A 15,908-nucleotide genomic window follows, 5' to 3' on the forward strand; every position below is an offset into this window, starting at 1 on the left:
ACAAAATGGGGAATAAAATAAATGCATCGTCGTGTCTTTTTATGGAAGCTGGGATTTATCAGGTTCTTTTTAGTTAGAGCCTTGTTGTGATTACACACCGAACCAAGCAAAAGATAAAGGAAAAATTTAAACGTGATTACAGTAGACCTTTTGGAATGATTAAGAAATTAATTGTGCAGTTGTATACTCAAAGGACATGCTGTGTGATGTTTTAGGAGCTTTTAAATTTGATAAAGCATCATAATTTTTGCTTTTTATCCACTTTGAGTTCCAGCTTTCTCTGATGTTTTGTAATAGCTGTCTATAAAGCGTACTTTCAGTTCAAGCTGTTAAAAGCTGTCCCAGATGCGTGTCCATTGATTTCTGCAGGGCCTAAATATGCCTGTGAGTATCACACAGTACACATCCACATCCAGTGTCCTTTGTTCACATTAGCTCACAGTGGGATGACACACCTAATCAAAAGCAAAGATTGATTTTTTCTGTTTTAAATATCCAGTTTTTTTTTGTATGGTCTACATTTCATGCTGTGCTGGCTACTGATGTGTGGCCTTTTTGTAACACACAAGCATGTAATTGTTTAAATAAAGTGTCCAATTAAGGGGAAACTCTGAGTAGATGTTGTCTGTGACACAAAGGAACATCGTGTCTCTCCAACACAATCCGTGATCTGTCTTGAGGGAAAAAAGTGTGTATCTCTGTGTGGATACACTAAAGAATATGAGTGCCTTACATTTAGATCTTGTCCAGCAACCACACACACGCACACACATAGTAGAGGACTGCTGTTGAAAGTTAACCTTTATAGAGAACGACGCATTGTTGACGTGCTGAACTTTGAAGAGACTGAAATTGTGTGTGTTTGGGAGGGTTCAGAGACAGTTACTAATGGGTTTTTATTACACAGTTTGACTGTTTATTCATATTTTCTAAATGTAGCTTTGTGAAGCTCCAGAATGTCTTCAGAACACGCAGTTTGGTGTAAATACAGTTTGTGTGTTTGAGCATGGCATGTGTGCTCTCTTTGTTTGGCTATCCCCGTTGAACGATGAGGTATTTGGAAAGAGGAGGCGGGCAGATTTTCTTTCAAAACCCTAAATCATCTGTGTGTGTCTGTGTGTCTGTCTCTGTTGGCCCAGATTTAAGACAAAGGAGGTGTAAGGCTGTACAGTAGATCAATCTATATTTGATGAAGTGCCACTCACCAGCCCCGTGTTCTTCTCTGCCCGCTTGGCTTTCCCTTTACATAATCCCATGTGTTTTGTGCGTGTACGCCTTGAGTTTGTGTGTGGTTTTTGTCACGCCTGTGTGCTTTCCCACCATCACAATGACACATTTATATTCATTAATAACCCTGATGTACATTAACACATGCAGGAATACATTAAATGCCTTGAGACAGATACATGCGCACACACACGACCAAGAGAGGCTCATGGGATGCCAGGTCGTTTAACTCGTGTACGTTCCCTCCAGCTGGCACATACACGTGCTGTAGACTAACAAAGAGCAGAGCTCGGGGCCAGGTGCTCTGCCTGCAGAGGTTGGGGGAAGAGGCAGGGAGCAGTTGTGGGGTTCCTCCTGTCAGCCTTTGTGTCCTAATTGAAGTTTTTTTCTGCCTCTCAACCCTCCCATCTTTCCTTCCCCCATGCTGGTTAGAGGAGGATGAAGGGGGAGGAGATCTGAGGTTTGAGGGGAGCGTTTCATATCAGGCTTTGTTGTCGCTGGCACGATGCTCGTCTCCGATGATTGGCCTCCTATGTAGCACATGCGTTAATAAACTCGCCGGGCGTTGGGCCTGATGAAGAGGAATTGTGCTGTGCGGCAATGCTGCCAGGTCTCTTTCTGGGAACAGGGAGCAACAGGAGACCTAATGTGCTAATGTGCCCATTAAAGCCTGCTAATTTCAAAAAAATCAATAAGGCACAGCGTGACATTTTTAATTGCATATTGAAAAATTAAGATTTCCTGGATTTTGCGCTAGAGCCCAACCACTATTGTGGAAAATGCCAACTTCTTTTTGGGTTTTAATGCAATAAAATGCTATAATTTCTTTGTCACCGTCATTTATTCTGAAACACTGGAGCAGGTAGTAGGGTGGAGTTAAGTGGTTTCTCACTTTACATTCCTTAACTAGTCTGATACAGTGGGGGAAAGTGAATAAACGTTGACCCCATCCTTTTAACTTCTCAAAATAACTTTGAACTATTTAGTCCCTATGCATCTGCTTCAGTCCTCAAAAATCCAGCTGTGGCTGAGCTCCAGACATTTATTCTAAATATCCTTTAGCTATTGTTCCTGGTGATGCACACAGTAGACCGGCTCCATGGTTCTTCTATTGCCATCTATCATGGAGTCTGTATTATATCGTCTTATACACAGCATCAGTATGCAGGCACATTTTCACAGCACATGCACATGTGTGCGTTGCTTTCATGTTCTTCGTTGCCACGGGAACAGAACTAGCTTAAACCGTGACAAGTGAACCCGCCACACTCTCTCGGTTTCTCTCTCTCTCTGAACTAAATGACTGACTCTGTTTCACACAAAGTGTGAATTGTGCGTCCCAGCCAAGCGGCTGTGATCTTGAACTCATCATGTAGTGCAGCTACGACTAGTTTGGCTCATAAAACCACAGAAAGACCTTTCATACTTACCTTTGTTATTGCTATATTAACAAAACATAACCACACAGTGGATTTCACATTAAACTTTTATCAGGGGAAGATAACCCAGTTTTTTTTTCCTGAAGGGTGGTTTCTCTTTGGCTGTATATGTTTCCTCTATATTTTAGAAAAAGCCTCAGTCTGAGCAGTTATAAAATAGGCTAACAATAGGCTATTTAGGATGTTTGCTGAACCCCTGACACAAAGATGTTTTTTTGATCTTAGCATTTCATGCTGCAACATTGTTTTAATACTGACTTTCTTAGGCAGAGTTCTCTTAAAACTTGAGTAACATTTACCTACGTTTAAAGAACAAGATAAAAAATTCAAGCTGCGATGTGCTCAACAAAGTCAGAGTAAGCAAATTGTATCTACATGCAAGAAAAAAGCTGCTAACCTAATGCGCAAGGAGAGACGGAGATCGTGAAAGCAACTTTGGATTTTAGTGGGTTTAGTGGTTTCATTTATGAAGAGAGAAACTGAGATTTTGTCAGTTGATTCACATCTCGCAAACCTCGCTGCTTCAGTCATTAGGCACGGCTTCTCAATTCCGGCTTCTACACGCTGCTAAGACACTGGGGGGGGGGGAGGAGAGGGAGAGAGACAGCGAGTGAGGCTGATGAGGCATTCACGCAGAATCAGGAGAGCGAGAGAGGAGGGGTGGGTGGGAGTGAGAGAGCAAGCCAAAGAGAGAGCGAGAGAGAATGAGTGCTTCTCCCTTTCCCTAGCAACGGTCGGCGGTGTCCGTCTCCAGCCTGTTGTTTTCTCTCTCACACACACAGACGCACACCTCTCAGTCTTTCGCTCCTTCTTCAGCTCTCTTGCTTGTCAGCCTGTTGGACCCCGGGGTGCCTTCTGACATTTTCCCCCAAATGGTTTTTCTTGCTTCTCCGAGCGAGATGAAGGCTGCGTTTCAAGGATAAGAGAAAAGAAGCAAGGCAACGCAAAAAGCAGCTGCAGAGAAGAACTGAAGACATAAGAAAGAGGGAGAGCGACTGAGACAGGGAGAGGAAAAGAGGATGGAGCCCCTCAGTGCTCGCGGCCTGCCCCGGCTCTCCTGGATCGACACCCTTTACAGCAGTACGTACCTCTCCTCCATCACTTTACTCCTCTCCACTCATCACTTCTCATTTAACTGTGCGCTTTACCTCTCCGTGTTTTGCCCTGCACCCCCCTCTTCTCTATCTCATCCGCTGCCCGTTCGTGTTACAGCCCCAGCGATCTGCACACAGCGAACACTTTGCATTTTCCGGACTTCCAATTAGTGTGCATTATTATGGCTGTCTATAACAAGGCATTCAACCCAAGGCCAACACACACACACACACACACACACACACACACACACACACACACACACACACACACACACACACACACACTTCTTTTAGTGTCAACAACTCATGCCCACTGCCGTCGGGCTTTCTGCTGGCCAGTAATCACAGAAGCATGGGGAAGCCCAGGGATTATATAGTGTGAGGCAGAGTGAGTCATGCTTACAACCTGGAGGTAGAACTTTATGTTCCATCCTATCGAGGACACAAGCTGTCTGATGCTGAATTTTTAAACCACTCCTTATTGTAGTCTTTATGCTGCGATGTAGTCTCCCCCGTCGTACTGTACACTGCATGAGAGCAGCTGTCAGGTTACGATGTCGATTAATGAAACAGACAAAACTGCTCCCATTAGTTTGTCACCTAAATTAGTCTGACCTTGGATTGTTTTTTTTCCTTTTTCCTTTTTTTTGCGCTTGGATGATTTACATAAAGTGAATACGAACTATGTTTTTGCTTGTTGTAATTTAGAACAGAGGCTATGTGAAGCTCTTTGCAACAGTACACACATCCATGCAGTCACAGCTGTTTGTGTGTTGTTGAGGTGTTGTGCGTGTGTGTGTTAGGTGTATTGGGTGCATGAAATAGCCTTTTGAGAATTGTCTTTTGCCACTTTTGTTACTATATCTTAATGTGCAGACATGGTGTGAACAGGAAAGACTGATGGAGATGGGGTTGGGGGTGTGATAAAGATGCTGAAAAACAGAAAGGTGAAACGTGGTTTCTGTTCGATGCTGTTGATTAGATACTTAAGTGAGACCTTGCAGTAGTTACTGGCAGTGAAGGTATTTATGCATTAGTGATAACGTTGTTAATGTACTGCAATGCACATGTGGTTCTCTTTGGGTATCACACAAATTTAAGGTGTGGTACTTTATTGTAAGGCTTTTGGGCTTCCTTTTAACTTGATGTGATGTGGAAATGAGTAATACCAACGTAAATGCCAAGCTGTGGTGTTACAAGTAGACTACCCATAGTTTATATCATGTTGATCAGCTTTGTTTGTTTGTTTTTAGAGAGACTTTAAAGAGTTGTTAGATTATTTCAGAAAGACACGTTTTGCGTTCCTGCCAAGAGCTCGAGAAGATGAATGCCACTAGGGCTGGGCCATATTATACCGTTCACGGTAATACCGGTATAAAGTTGGGCAACGATAAGAAAATGAAATATTGCGATAGAATATGGGTAAAGCACGCATGCGCAGTGCCTTTGTTTTCATATGCACATGGCGGAAAAAGCATGGTGGCGACGGAGAATAAGAATCAATACTTTGATTTTTCTGAAAATCGACAGTGCCCCTCATAATACCGTGTGCCTTATGTTTGAATTCTGGTTGTGTTTACTGACCTCTAAATGATTTTATGTACACGGCGCTCGAAAATCTGTCAAATGTTTTATTACAACTTTGCTAAGCTACGAAGCCGCACCGCTTGATGGATTGTCGAAGCTTTATTAAGAATTTGCACTGTTAAACTTTTATATAACTTTAATGCAAAAAACAGCTGCTTGTTTAAGTGAAAATACATTGATGGGTTTTTTTTTTTTGGTTTTTTTTGCACTAATAAAGTTGTGGAGTTGTAAAGTATTTTGTCTAGTGTCAATTATATCGTCAGTTATATCGTTATCGCAAATTTTCAAATCTATGTCGTGATAAATATTTTTGGTCATATCGCCCTGCTCTAAATGCCACTCTTGTGTATGTACGCTAAAGCTGAGACCCAATCTGTGGGTATATAGTCTCGTTATTTAACTCACTGGTTTTTGGGCTACTGTGTTGAAGTCTAGAGTTTAGCATTTTGACTGTTGCCTTTCTTTTCTTTTTTCTCTCCCTGCAGGGTAGAGCTATCAGCTAATGCTAGCTCAGTGTGGAAGGTGCATTTGTGGGTTGAGATGGCTAGTGAAAAGCTTAAAACAAATATTATTGCTCCCTTTTTCCCAATTGGATGCAACAGTGACCTGTTTGATTTAGTAAAGTACTTATTTATGCCCTTCCTTATGCAGCATCCCATTTTATGGGCTAAGGACTAACACTAAGACCAGACCTCCTGAGGCTGTGTGTATTTGTGTTTTTATGTTTTTTGTTGTTGTTGTTTTTCCCCCCCCTGATGTCAAAAAGGATCATTTGTGTGCAAGTCAAACATGTTGACCACTACAGCATGGAGCCGAAAAACAAATATGTTAAAGTGTTACATATAAAATGCTGTAAGCCGTTTTTCTTGGACTTGCATATAGTTTTATTTGATTTGATTTGATTTTAGGTTTTAACAATGTACGTACTAAAATCTAAACATGATGGCTATAAAGATTTGTCAAAGCAAACCTGTCTCCAAAGTGTGTTGATGGGGAATAAAGCAGGGACAGCACAGTATACTATACTATAGCTCTATACCAGGGGTGTCAAACTCAAATACACAGTGGGCCAAAATTCAAAATGGAACAAAGTCGCGGGCTAACATTAATATTTATTGAAAAAAAATCTTCCTCCAGATATAAGAATGAATCTTTTCTTATGGACTCAGATAAGTTTTGCTGGAAAACTGAATATGGAACAAGCAAAGCTTAATACTAAACAATATATATATTAGCTGTATAATACCAGTAGGCCAGCTCTAATAGTAATTTGGTATGGCTTCGCGGGCCAAATGTAATTAGGCTGCGGGCCAAATTTGGCCCGCGGGCCAGAGTTTGACACCTATGCTCTATACTATTCTAACGTTTGCTATTTTTGGTTAACAGAGTTCATCTGAATTTAACACCCAATGTGCTTTAACACATTTCAAGTTCTGTATGAGGCTGCATGTGTACACTCGCAGACAGGTTATTACCATCACAAAAGCATTGAAACAGGGCTTTATTATGATCTATTGTTCGTGAAAAGGGCACAATCCTCTTTTTTTTTAATGCACCTGTCAGTTCATCATCCTTTTGATTTCCGCCTGCCCTTTATCCACCTCATACTCTTTGTGTGCCTGTGCGGCTGCTGAGCTGACCCTTTTTTTCTGATAAGGGAAGTGGGAATTCACCACTACTTTGAAATTTTTACAAAAATGGTTATATACTTCCTTAATACAACTACACCACTTGGTTACAAAAGGTTGCAACACAAGTTGACAATAGCTCTGTTTGTGTGACAAACACCTGGTTGTTAATGATGAAAGATGACCCAGTCCTGCCCTAAACCATTAGTATTGAAGCTCCCTCTGTTGCCTGTCAGTGGATTACTAAGCACATGGCTCTAATTGCCCTTTCTCTTCAGCCTCTGAAACTGTGCTAATGACTGTGTTAAGCAGTGACCACACATCCTTAACTCTCCTAAGCGGAGTGGATGCTGGAAGCCACAGCTACGTTGTCCCCAGAGAGGCTGAAGTCTTTCTGTTCAGCTGCACGAGTGAACCACAGCTCACTGAGACAGCATTTTCCACAGGCATCTCTGTTTCACTACATATTCTGCTAATAATGAAAGTCATACAACACAAACCTACATATACGCAGACTAAGCAAGCTAAATGTAATAAAAGCTGCACAGAGAACTTTTGCGCACACATCAATGTAAGCACATGAACAGAATCACCAGCTCAGACTTCTCATCAGTCATCCATTTGTTCGGTCAGCAGTATAAGTGGTAGACTCCCAGACGGCTGTTGGTTGGAGTGTGTGTGTGTGTGTTACTTCAACAAAACTCTCACCCTTTCCACCTCTTTACTTGTTTTTCCTCCTATCGTCCTAATCTGGTTGATTAGGACGGTCTCAAATGTGCTCCTCACAGATTCTTATAATCACGTTGATGTAATCATCAGCAGAGTAAAAGGGTTTTTCTTCTACCTCTGATCTGATTTCAGAAGCGTTTTGTTGCTGCTGCTGTGTCCATTTTCTGTCTTTAACTCCCCTTTTACTCCGTCAGTTAGCCCACGACTGCAGATCACACTGGTGATCACTGATTATTGCTTCAGTTGAAACTCTGTGCCATTGACACACAGATGCATAGGTGCTCATTTTTTTCTGTGCTAGTTTGTCCCAGTTTTAGATCCGTCTATTCTTTCCAATATCAAATAGGACTGTTCTTCGATTAGCCACGTGGCCTAGCGGTTTCTTAAAAACCGTACCCTCAAACTTGGTTACACAACTTAATCAGTGGACTTTCCAGATGCTTGTGACTAAACCAAAGAAACAGAGTGGACAGTAATGAACTTGAGTTTCACATGCAGCATGCATAGGCCAAAATCTTTTCATTAAGCTTGCTAATATTTACACCAACTGGTTAATTACACTACACTTGCACCGCTAATGCAAATGTAGATGTTTTAGAAACCTTATTAAAACTAATTGGGCCTACAATGTGTTTTTCACTGTTCTGTGTGCCAGGGCATTTTTAATTTGCAACAGTTTTTTCTCATTTTGTATCCTGAAACAAATAAATCCAGTAGCGAATTCTTTCTTTTGTTTTTGTTCATTATTTAAACAGAGGTCATAGCCATATATGTCCTTAACTGCTTTTCCAGGGCTGGAGTTATCCCAGCTGCCATGAAATAATAGGCAGGCACGCCCTTATGTTGCCCATAAGGCTAATAATCCACCAATCAATCCATATACCTTTTGCACACTTACTCTGGACGTATCTCTGAATCAACCACTGGTCTATTATAATTTCCCTCTTTTTGACTTTTACAGAAAGCTCTGAACTGCAGTGTTACTATCTCCTCCACAGCCTGAGTGGCACACGGTCTCTGACTTCTGCTTCGCTGCCAGCCTGCACTGTAACCTTCAGAGTATTAGCTAGACTTGTCTCTGGCTCGCTTTGGTTCCACGTGCTGCTAAGGGAACATCAAAGGAAAGCCAGATTGCGTAATGGCTAGAAAACGGGCATTTTGGCTTGGCAAAGCAGATGTGGCACGTGCACGGACATGCACATATGTCAAAAATGATTTTCATAATCCGCAGTGAGGAAGGCTCAAATTTATGTGCAGCTCTGAGGGAGCATTAAAAATCTTTTCTCATTTTTGGTACATCCTGTCACTTCAGCCCCAGCAAACCTTATAAAAATATTACCGTGTGAGTCATGGTGGGCCATTTGGCTGTTTGTGGAGGGTTAAATGGGCTACACAGTCTCTCGTTTCTGCTGCCACTACTTGTGGATAGTAATAAATGACATGTTGCTGGTGATAGTAATCTGCTGCCTTTCCTGACTAATCATACACTGAGTCTCAGATGCTGAAGATTCCTCTCAAATAGGTTTCCACAGAAACACCGCACATAAAAGAGAATTATATTAGCTGACTCTAAAGTATATGTTGTAGGCTCAGTTTCTTGAGAAAACAACAGACAGGTGACAGTTGTCTTCTTCTTTGCCGCTTCCTTTAGGGGTCACCACAGCAGATCTTCTGCCTGCAGCTCTACTAACTTTGCGTGAATGTTAGTATGCAGTTAACCTGCATATCCCATTTAATTACTCATTAAATGAAGTTGCAGGAGCACTGATCCACATTATTCCAGCCTGCTTTAATACCTGTCTAACACCATAGTTTGCAAAATCCCTGAATACATGAAAGGTTTGATATCTTTTTACACATCTGTATCAGCCCAGAATTACCCAACCCTCACATCCCTGATCAAACGGGGTTTTCACAGACTGTCAGTCTTGTTGTCTGGTTTCCCTCAGCAGCATATAAACTGTAATGGATGGACTTCACTGCTGGCCAACAGCAGTCCCAGTTCTGTCTTTAAGTGTTTAATGTTAGCAGTTAGTTGGTTGTCACAGGGCTTGCTTCAGCAAATTGGGGCACAGCAAAGTAATTTTGGATGGCTTCCCAGTAGAATTTCATAAGGGAGGTTAATACAACAGGGGATGTCTCATTTATCACTCCCTGCAAATCTATTTGGACCAAACTCCCCAGCTCTCTCGCTCTCAGTCTCACTCTGCTTGAATAGCCACTAGCTCTGATCTCGATGCCAACAGCAACACATCCAAATCAGTGGGATCTGGTAGTGTTTCCAAACACGTCAGCTATGGTGTGACTGCAGAGAGAACACTACACAATACAAGCCAAGCAAGCCTCTTAAATCCCCAATTCACTATGAGGATGACATTCATTCATTGTTGGTAAAAGGTTGGAGTCTGGGCTTTTCATTTTAATTGCAGAAATTCTTGAACAGATGCAAAGGTCACAAGTAGTGCAGCAACAGGTTCAAGAACCTGCAACAGGGTCGCCTTTGTTCCTTTGTGATATTTAAAATCAGACTGTACTCATAACTACATTTCAATAAATCTGCTGTGACTACAGTCAAAAGATAAATACCCGATCAGACCATTATTAATAATTCAGATACTACTGTTTGGTACTACTGCTCCTAGCACATTGATGTGCACTCGTTCTGTGTGCATTGAAAGTGGAGGCAGAGAAGTGGTTTTGCTTGGTAAGAGTGGAGCCGTGTTGTGTAATTTCATCTGAGCTTCATGTGAAGTCTTGCATTGTTTTCTTTCTACTGTTCAAGCTCATCCATTATGTTGATAAATGGATGAGTCTGTGCTGTAGCTATAGAAACGCATTTAGAGCTGTTCTCTCACATGCGCACACAGACACACACACACATGCACACTTACAGTAGGGAAGAAAGAATCTGAGTCAGCCTAAAAGCACTGTTGTTATGTAATGCAGCCATCTCTACTGCCTCTTCAGTAAACCGCTACTCTGCTTTGTGTTCAAACATCTTCCTCCCATTGGGTGTCCTCAAGAGTGCGCCTTTATGTAAGGGGCATCATGTTAGCTTCTCCATAACAGTTGCACAATGTTCCACCCTGGTTTGGGTGTCTGAATATAGGATCCTGGAAACATTAATGGGAAAAGAACAGTTTCACCGTTTATCTAGCAGACATTTATAATCTCCTTGTCAGGATCCACTTTAGAGGACATGATGTATAATGTGGATGCTGTTCTCAGTTCTAAAAGAGAGATGAATTACTTTTGATATATATGATTGGAGTGAATGTGAAGAAGTGGTGAAACCTTAAAATATGGATACGGTTAAAACCTCATCCTTTTAGGTGAGTCCAGCTGGAAGGAGCAAAGGGGGGAAATCTGTCACCGTGTCATAACGCTAGCTGCTCGCTCACTCACTGGTAACCCAGCTGGTGTTTCTACTGTAACTGTGGCCGCCTGGGTTCATTCAGTGACAACCTTGTGAATAATATATGAAGCTTTTTGCTCTGCGTTGTGTGTTTCGGTGGCTCTTTTACATCTAGTAAACAAACTGAAACGAAGAAGCCATCGATTACTGGAGCTGAAAAGCAGCCAAGTGCTTTTATTGCAGTAGTGAAATGACATCAAACTTATTTTCTGTGTGCAGAGTTTCAGCTTACAGAGCTTTCACTCTTAAATGCTGGTGAGTGAAGTGCAAACTTGGCGGTTGGCTCTGCGCTTCAAGTCAAATCTTAACTTCTAATAGGAGCTTAAAGGTTAAAAAAGAAAAAGGTACACATAGAAAAAAATAAATAAAACAGACTTGTGCACTTGCATTACATCGCAACGGTTTCCAGCTTTACTCTTAAATCTTGACTTATAATTTTATTCCACGTAACTGTGCATTTCATTTTGGTTACCAAGAGTTTATAACTGTTTTCAGCATGCATATAAGCATCTTCTACATTATGTTAGCTATGATATCTGCATTGGAGGTCATCTAATTGTAAGCGAATATACAAGGCAGATTAATTATAGCACAGCTTAAGTATGTTACCTCATCCCTGAACACGATTTCTGCAAAACACATGTCAGATAGACTGACGTAATGTATTTTGATCATTTTGACCTAACTCACTGATATACTGGCTGAGCCCATAAACTCAGCAACAAAGAGTTTACAGCTGTTTCCTATAGATTCTATAAGACCATAAGTCTATGTGCAACCACAGCTATTGCCCCCCTGGTGGTCGTTAAATGAAATGCAAGTTTAAGTTACGTCCATGTATGATACCGTTTATGAACATGACATGTTTGTTTATCTGGGAGACATAATTTAACATATCTTTCCAAATGACACGATATTTAAGTGCCTTATGGAAAAAAACACTAAAATTTATGATAGCTGACCTAGCAACAAGACTGGAAAGACTGGGAGCTCTTGTTATATTTTGTTGATATTGGAGCTTTTGGTGTTGATACATTTTTTTAAGTAAAAATTTAAGAAAGTGGAAGCTTGTGTTTTTCCCCCAATTTCTTGCTGTTTCTTTTGAAATATTCAATTTAACTCCAAAATCAATTCAAAGAGCAATGAGAACATATATTAAACTGACTTTTGATGTTATTTTTGTTCATCAGAAAACTTAAACTGAGTCATTATCCAGCTGTTAACAGTTAAATTACATTGTTAGCCAGGTTCTGTTTGCAAAGCGTCGTGCCATCTTCACAAGCTCTGAAATCCTTTGTTGTGCTTGATGTTAGAGGGTGTGTCATGTGTCTGAGTGTGTTTGTGTTCTGTGTCTGTGGGGACCTTCACCATGTCCTGAGGGTCTAGGACTGTGTGTGTGTGTGTGTGTGTGTGTGTGTGTGTTACTATGGACAGCAGTCATCCTGTAGGGCTATGGTAACCACCAACCTGTTTTTCTTCTGCCATCCATGCCTGGCTTGCCCCAGCCAATCAGCGCATAAGAACTCCTCTGCCTCGGCCAATAGTGCGTCTGGCATGTTTACATGCTCCCGGAAGGCAGGGACCATCATTAAGCATTCAGGGTAGTCGAGCGGAAGAGAGAAGAGGAGGGGAAAAAGGGGAAGGAGAGGAGGAGACAGGAAAACGAGATGAAGCCATTATGAGTAAAGAGAGCTGATGGATGCACTCGAGCACCAACCAGTCACCCTGCCAGACTCAGGTAAACGAATGCATATAGGTCATATATCAGATCACGTTATCTTAAATGGGCCTGTAGCACATTTGTAACCATGTATAAAAATGTAGCTGTGTATGTGTTTGGTTGGCCTGTATGACTGAAGCTGTAAAACCCTTAAAAGTAGTCCTTTGTATCTGGTGCGTGTGTGTTGGCTACATGTTTGCGCGCGCGTGTGTTTGTTTGTTTCATTAAAAATTAAAGGCCAGAGTAAGCGTTGGCCTCCTGGCCTCAGGAAGTTGTCTTTCTGTTACAGTCAAAGAAACCATTCACTCCGAGCGGCTCTTTGTCATTAAATAACCCCGAATGAAGCATGGCGAAAGTAGACTAGGAGAACAGTACTATTCAGGCAGGTGGTGGGTTATTAAATCTTTTAAAAGATATTTAAACTGATGAGATGGAGGGATTACAGTCAAATATATGATTCTAAGATATTTGTAGGTTTGTACTTTTATGAGAAAATTAGGCAAACATGTAAGTTACTGTATAGTGGATCCATGATTTGTAATTAAGATATCTATAACTTTATCCATTTGGTTTCACCTGTGACCTTCTATGTTTTTTTGTTTTTTTAAATCTCCTTCAATAATATAAATAGAATACTGGCATCATTACAGTTACAGATTTCTGTGGGAAGGCCATCTTTTAAATCACTATCCTCCTTTTTGTTCCACCTCTTAATTGTGACCTTTTATAGAAGGACCAAACTCAAAATCAATGGAGTGATATCGACGAGGCCTCTGTCCTCTCCGAGTGCCAAATGGCCTTGCGCTTCAAGTGCACTCCTCACTTTATCAGACATCGTGCTGCATCCACAAATTCTCTTATCTGTCCTGTCACTCTTTCCAGGGTCACATTTAATAGAAATCTTTTAAAAATAAACTTCTACAGCAAGCACTAAGGCCTCATTGTCTGTACAGTCTGTGCATTTGCATTCATGCACAGCGAGAGAACAGGACGGCATGCTTTTGCTTTTACAGCTTGGCAGAAATAAAGCAAGAAGGGTAATGGTTGGTGAGCACGAGCGGAGAACAGAAACCTACGGGGACCCACTTCAAATAGCCTGACTTCCTTTTTTATTTGTCCCCCCTCTTGTGTGGGTATTTTTCTTTAAAGTCACGCTTCAACTCTGGGGGTAGACAGGATGCCTCAATATGATATTGTGGTTGGCTGCTTTTTTGTATATGATGCACATAAGTTAGGCTCTTTCACTTAATTAAGTGTTTCTGAAAAGTAAAATTGTACCGCAGTTGGACCAGAGTCAGCCATTGTTCCAGCAAAATACTGCAGTGGTACATCAAATAGATGAAATCCCACAGGGTGCACTTGTCATGGCTAAAGATTTAAAAAAAAAAGCCACTGTGCAGTATCTTTGGTGCTTGGTGAGCTTTTTAGTCTAACTGCACTTTTTAACATTGTTATTGACCTTTTCTTATATTTTAATAACATGCTGGTAAAAATGCATGGGTGGTTTATTCGTTTCAAATAAACTCTCACAATTCAACATTGTTGTTATTATTAACAACAATGTTGTTAATAAAGTGTTGTGCTTAAGCTCATTAAGGTTTTATCCCACAAGATGTTTTAAATGCTTGGTCTGTTTAAACCACAGATTGGTTTTGGACTCCACATTTTGAAGCTTTACCGTTAGCGTTTGGCAGTTCCATATTCATTTTTTAACAATTTTTTTTAAATTGAAGCCAGGAGTTACTTTATATGGATGAAAGGTTGGCTGTAAACTGTAAGCGTACGTCACACAGAGAGACACACATCGGCTAATTAGTGCTCAGTAACACACCTGTACAATAATGAAATTTCTTACTTTATATTGGAAGGGAAGATTCTATAATAATACATACAGAGAAAAACCCAACAACCCCCTATGAGCAAGCACTTTGGTGACAGTGGGAAGGAAAAACTCCCTTTTAACAGGAAGAAACCTCCGGCAGGACCAAAGACATGCTGTGGAAGAGAGACAGAGGTTAATAACAGATATGATTCAATGCAGAGAGGTTTATTAACACATACTCAGTGAGAAAGTTGACTGAAAAAGAAATACGCAATGAGTCTCGGGAATCCCCCAACCACCTACACCTATTGCAGCATAATTAAGGGTCACCTGATCCATCCCTAACTATATGCTTTTATGTGCAAAAAGGAAAGTTTTAAGCCTAATCTAAAAGTAGAGATGGTGTGTGTCTCCCGAATCCAAACTGATATCAAGGCGGATGATCTACTCAAAGGGATCCTAAAGTTACCAGCAGCACAGACACAGGGAAAAGCTTTAGTGAGGCCCGCTTGAAGATGCCAGTCAACTCCAGCTACCTCTGTTAGGACACCTGTCAATCAATGTGGCTGCACTCCAAAGTCAATTATCCAGCTGGATGAGTTATAAAAACTTTTCGCCCTTCAAAAATTATCCATAGATGCCAAAAACTATATGCTTTTAAATGCTACAAAGTTGGGCATTTTAACACTGACATCTAACGGTAGTGCAGCCTCAAGTGGCAACTGCAGTTTGTGCAACTTCCTCGTCGGCTTCATTTTCAAGTTCCCTAGGTTTCCCTTTGTTTAAACCAGCTGCGTCTAGTTTTAGAACCCGGCAGCTCTGAAAGCTTGGAAGTAAAAAAGACATGCATAAAAGTTTGGTTGGATATGGTGCAACAATGTGCATGCTTTTTCACACCAGTGAGGCTTATATGTACCCACTGGTTTGGCAGACTGGAAGTGGATTTTTGACATTTTAAAGCAATCACGAGAATATGATTCAGCAGGGAGTTGACTACAGTTTTAAAATAGGGTGTTTCCAATACACGTCCACATATATGTTCCGTGTAAGCCAGCAGATCTTTTAGAAAAACTGCCTTTTGGCTTAATTAGTTTCAAGAATGCAGTTTTTGTTACAAATTCTTTTTTTATTTCACAAAATGTGTACTATAGTGAGTCTTTCCTTTTTAAACCTACACCAACAACAAAGGGTGTTATGGTGATCTGAAGCTTTTACAGGGCCTGTCTGAGCTGCACACTGCTGCT

General features: G+C 41.0%; 1 protein-coding gene across 2 annotated transcripts in view; it reads left to right on the forward strand.

Annotated features, from left to right (window-relative positions):
* The window catches only part of abr (ABR activator of RhoGEF and GTPase), a 118,429-nt gene that overhangs the window by 18,669 nt on the left and 83,852 nt on the right, over nucleotides 1–15,908 (forward strand). Inside the window, exon 1 of one of the 2 annotated variants that reach the window (XM_005754044.1) lies at nucleotides 3,356–3,746. The exons of the other annotated variant lie outside the window; for it this stretch is intronic. Within the exon in view, the coding sequence (XP_005754101.1) occupies nucleotides 3,686–3,746 (61 nt within the window). The 5' untranslated portion in view covers nucleotides 3,356–3,685. Of the gene's footprint in view, nucleotides 1–3,355; nucleotides 3,747–15,908 lie in introns of those variants that run through there. 2 annotated transcript variants of the gene reach the window in all.

This window comes from Pundamilia nyererei, unplaced genomic scaffold (assembly GCF_000239375.1).
Source record: "Pundamilia nyererei isolate P.nyererei 1_Seehausen unplaced genomic scaffold, PunNye1.0 scaffold00498, whole genome shotgun sequence".
Lineage (NCBI taxonomy): Eukaryota > Metazoa > Chordata > Actinopteri > Cichliformes > Cichlidae > Pundamilia > Pundamilia nyererei.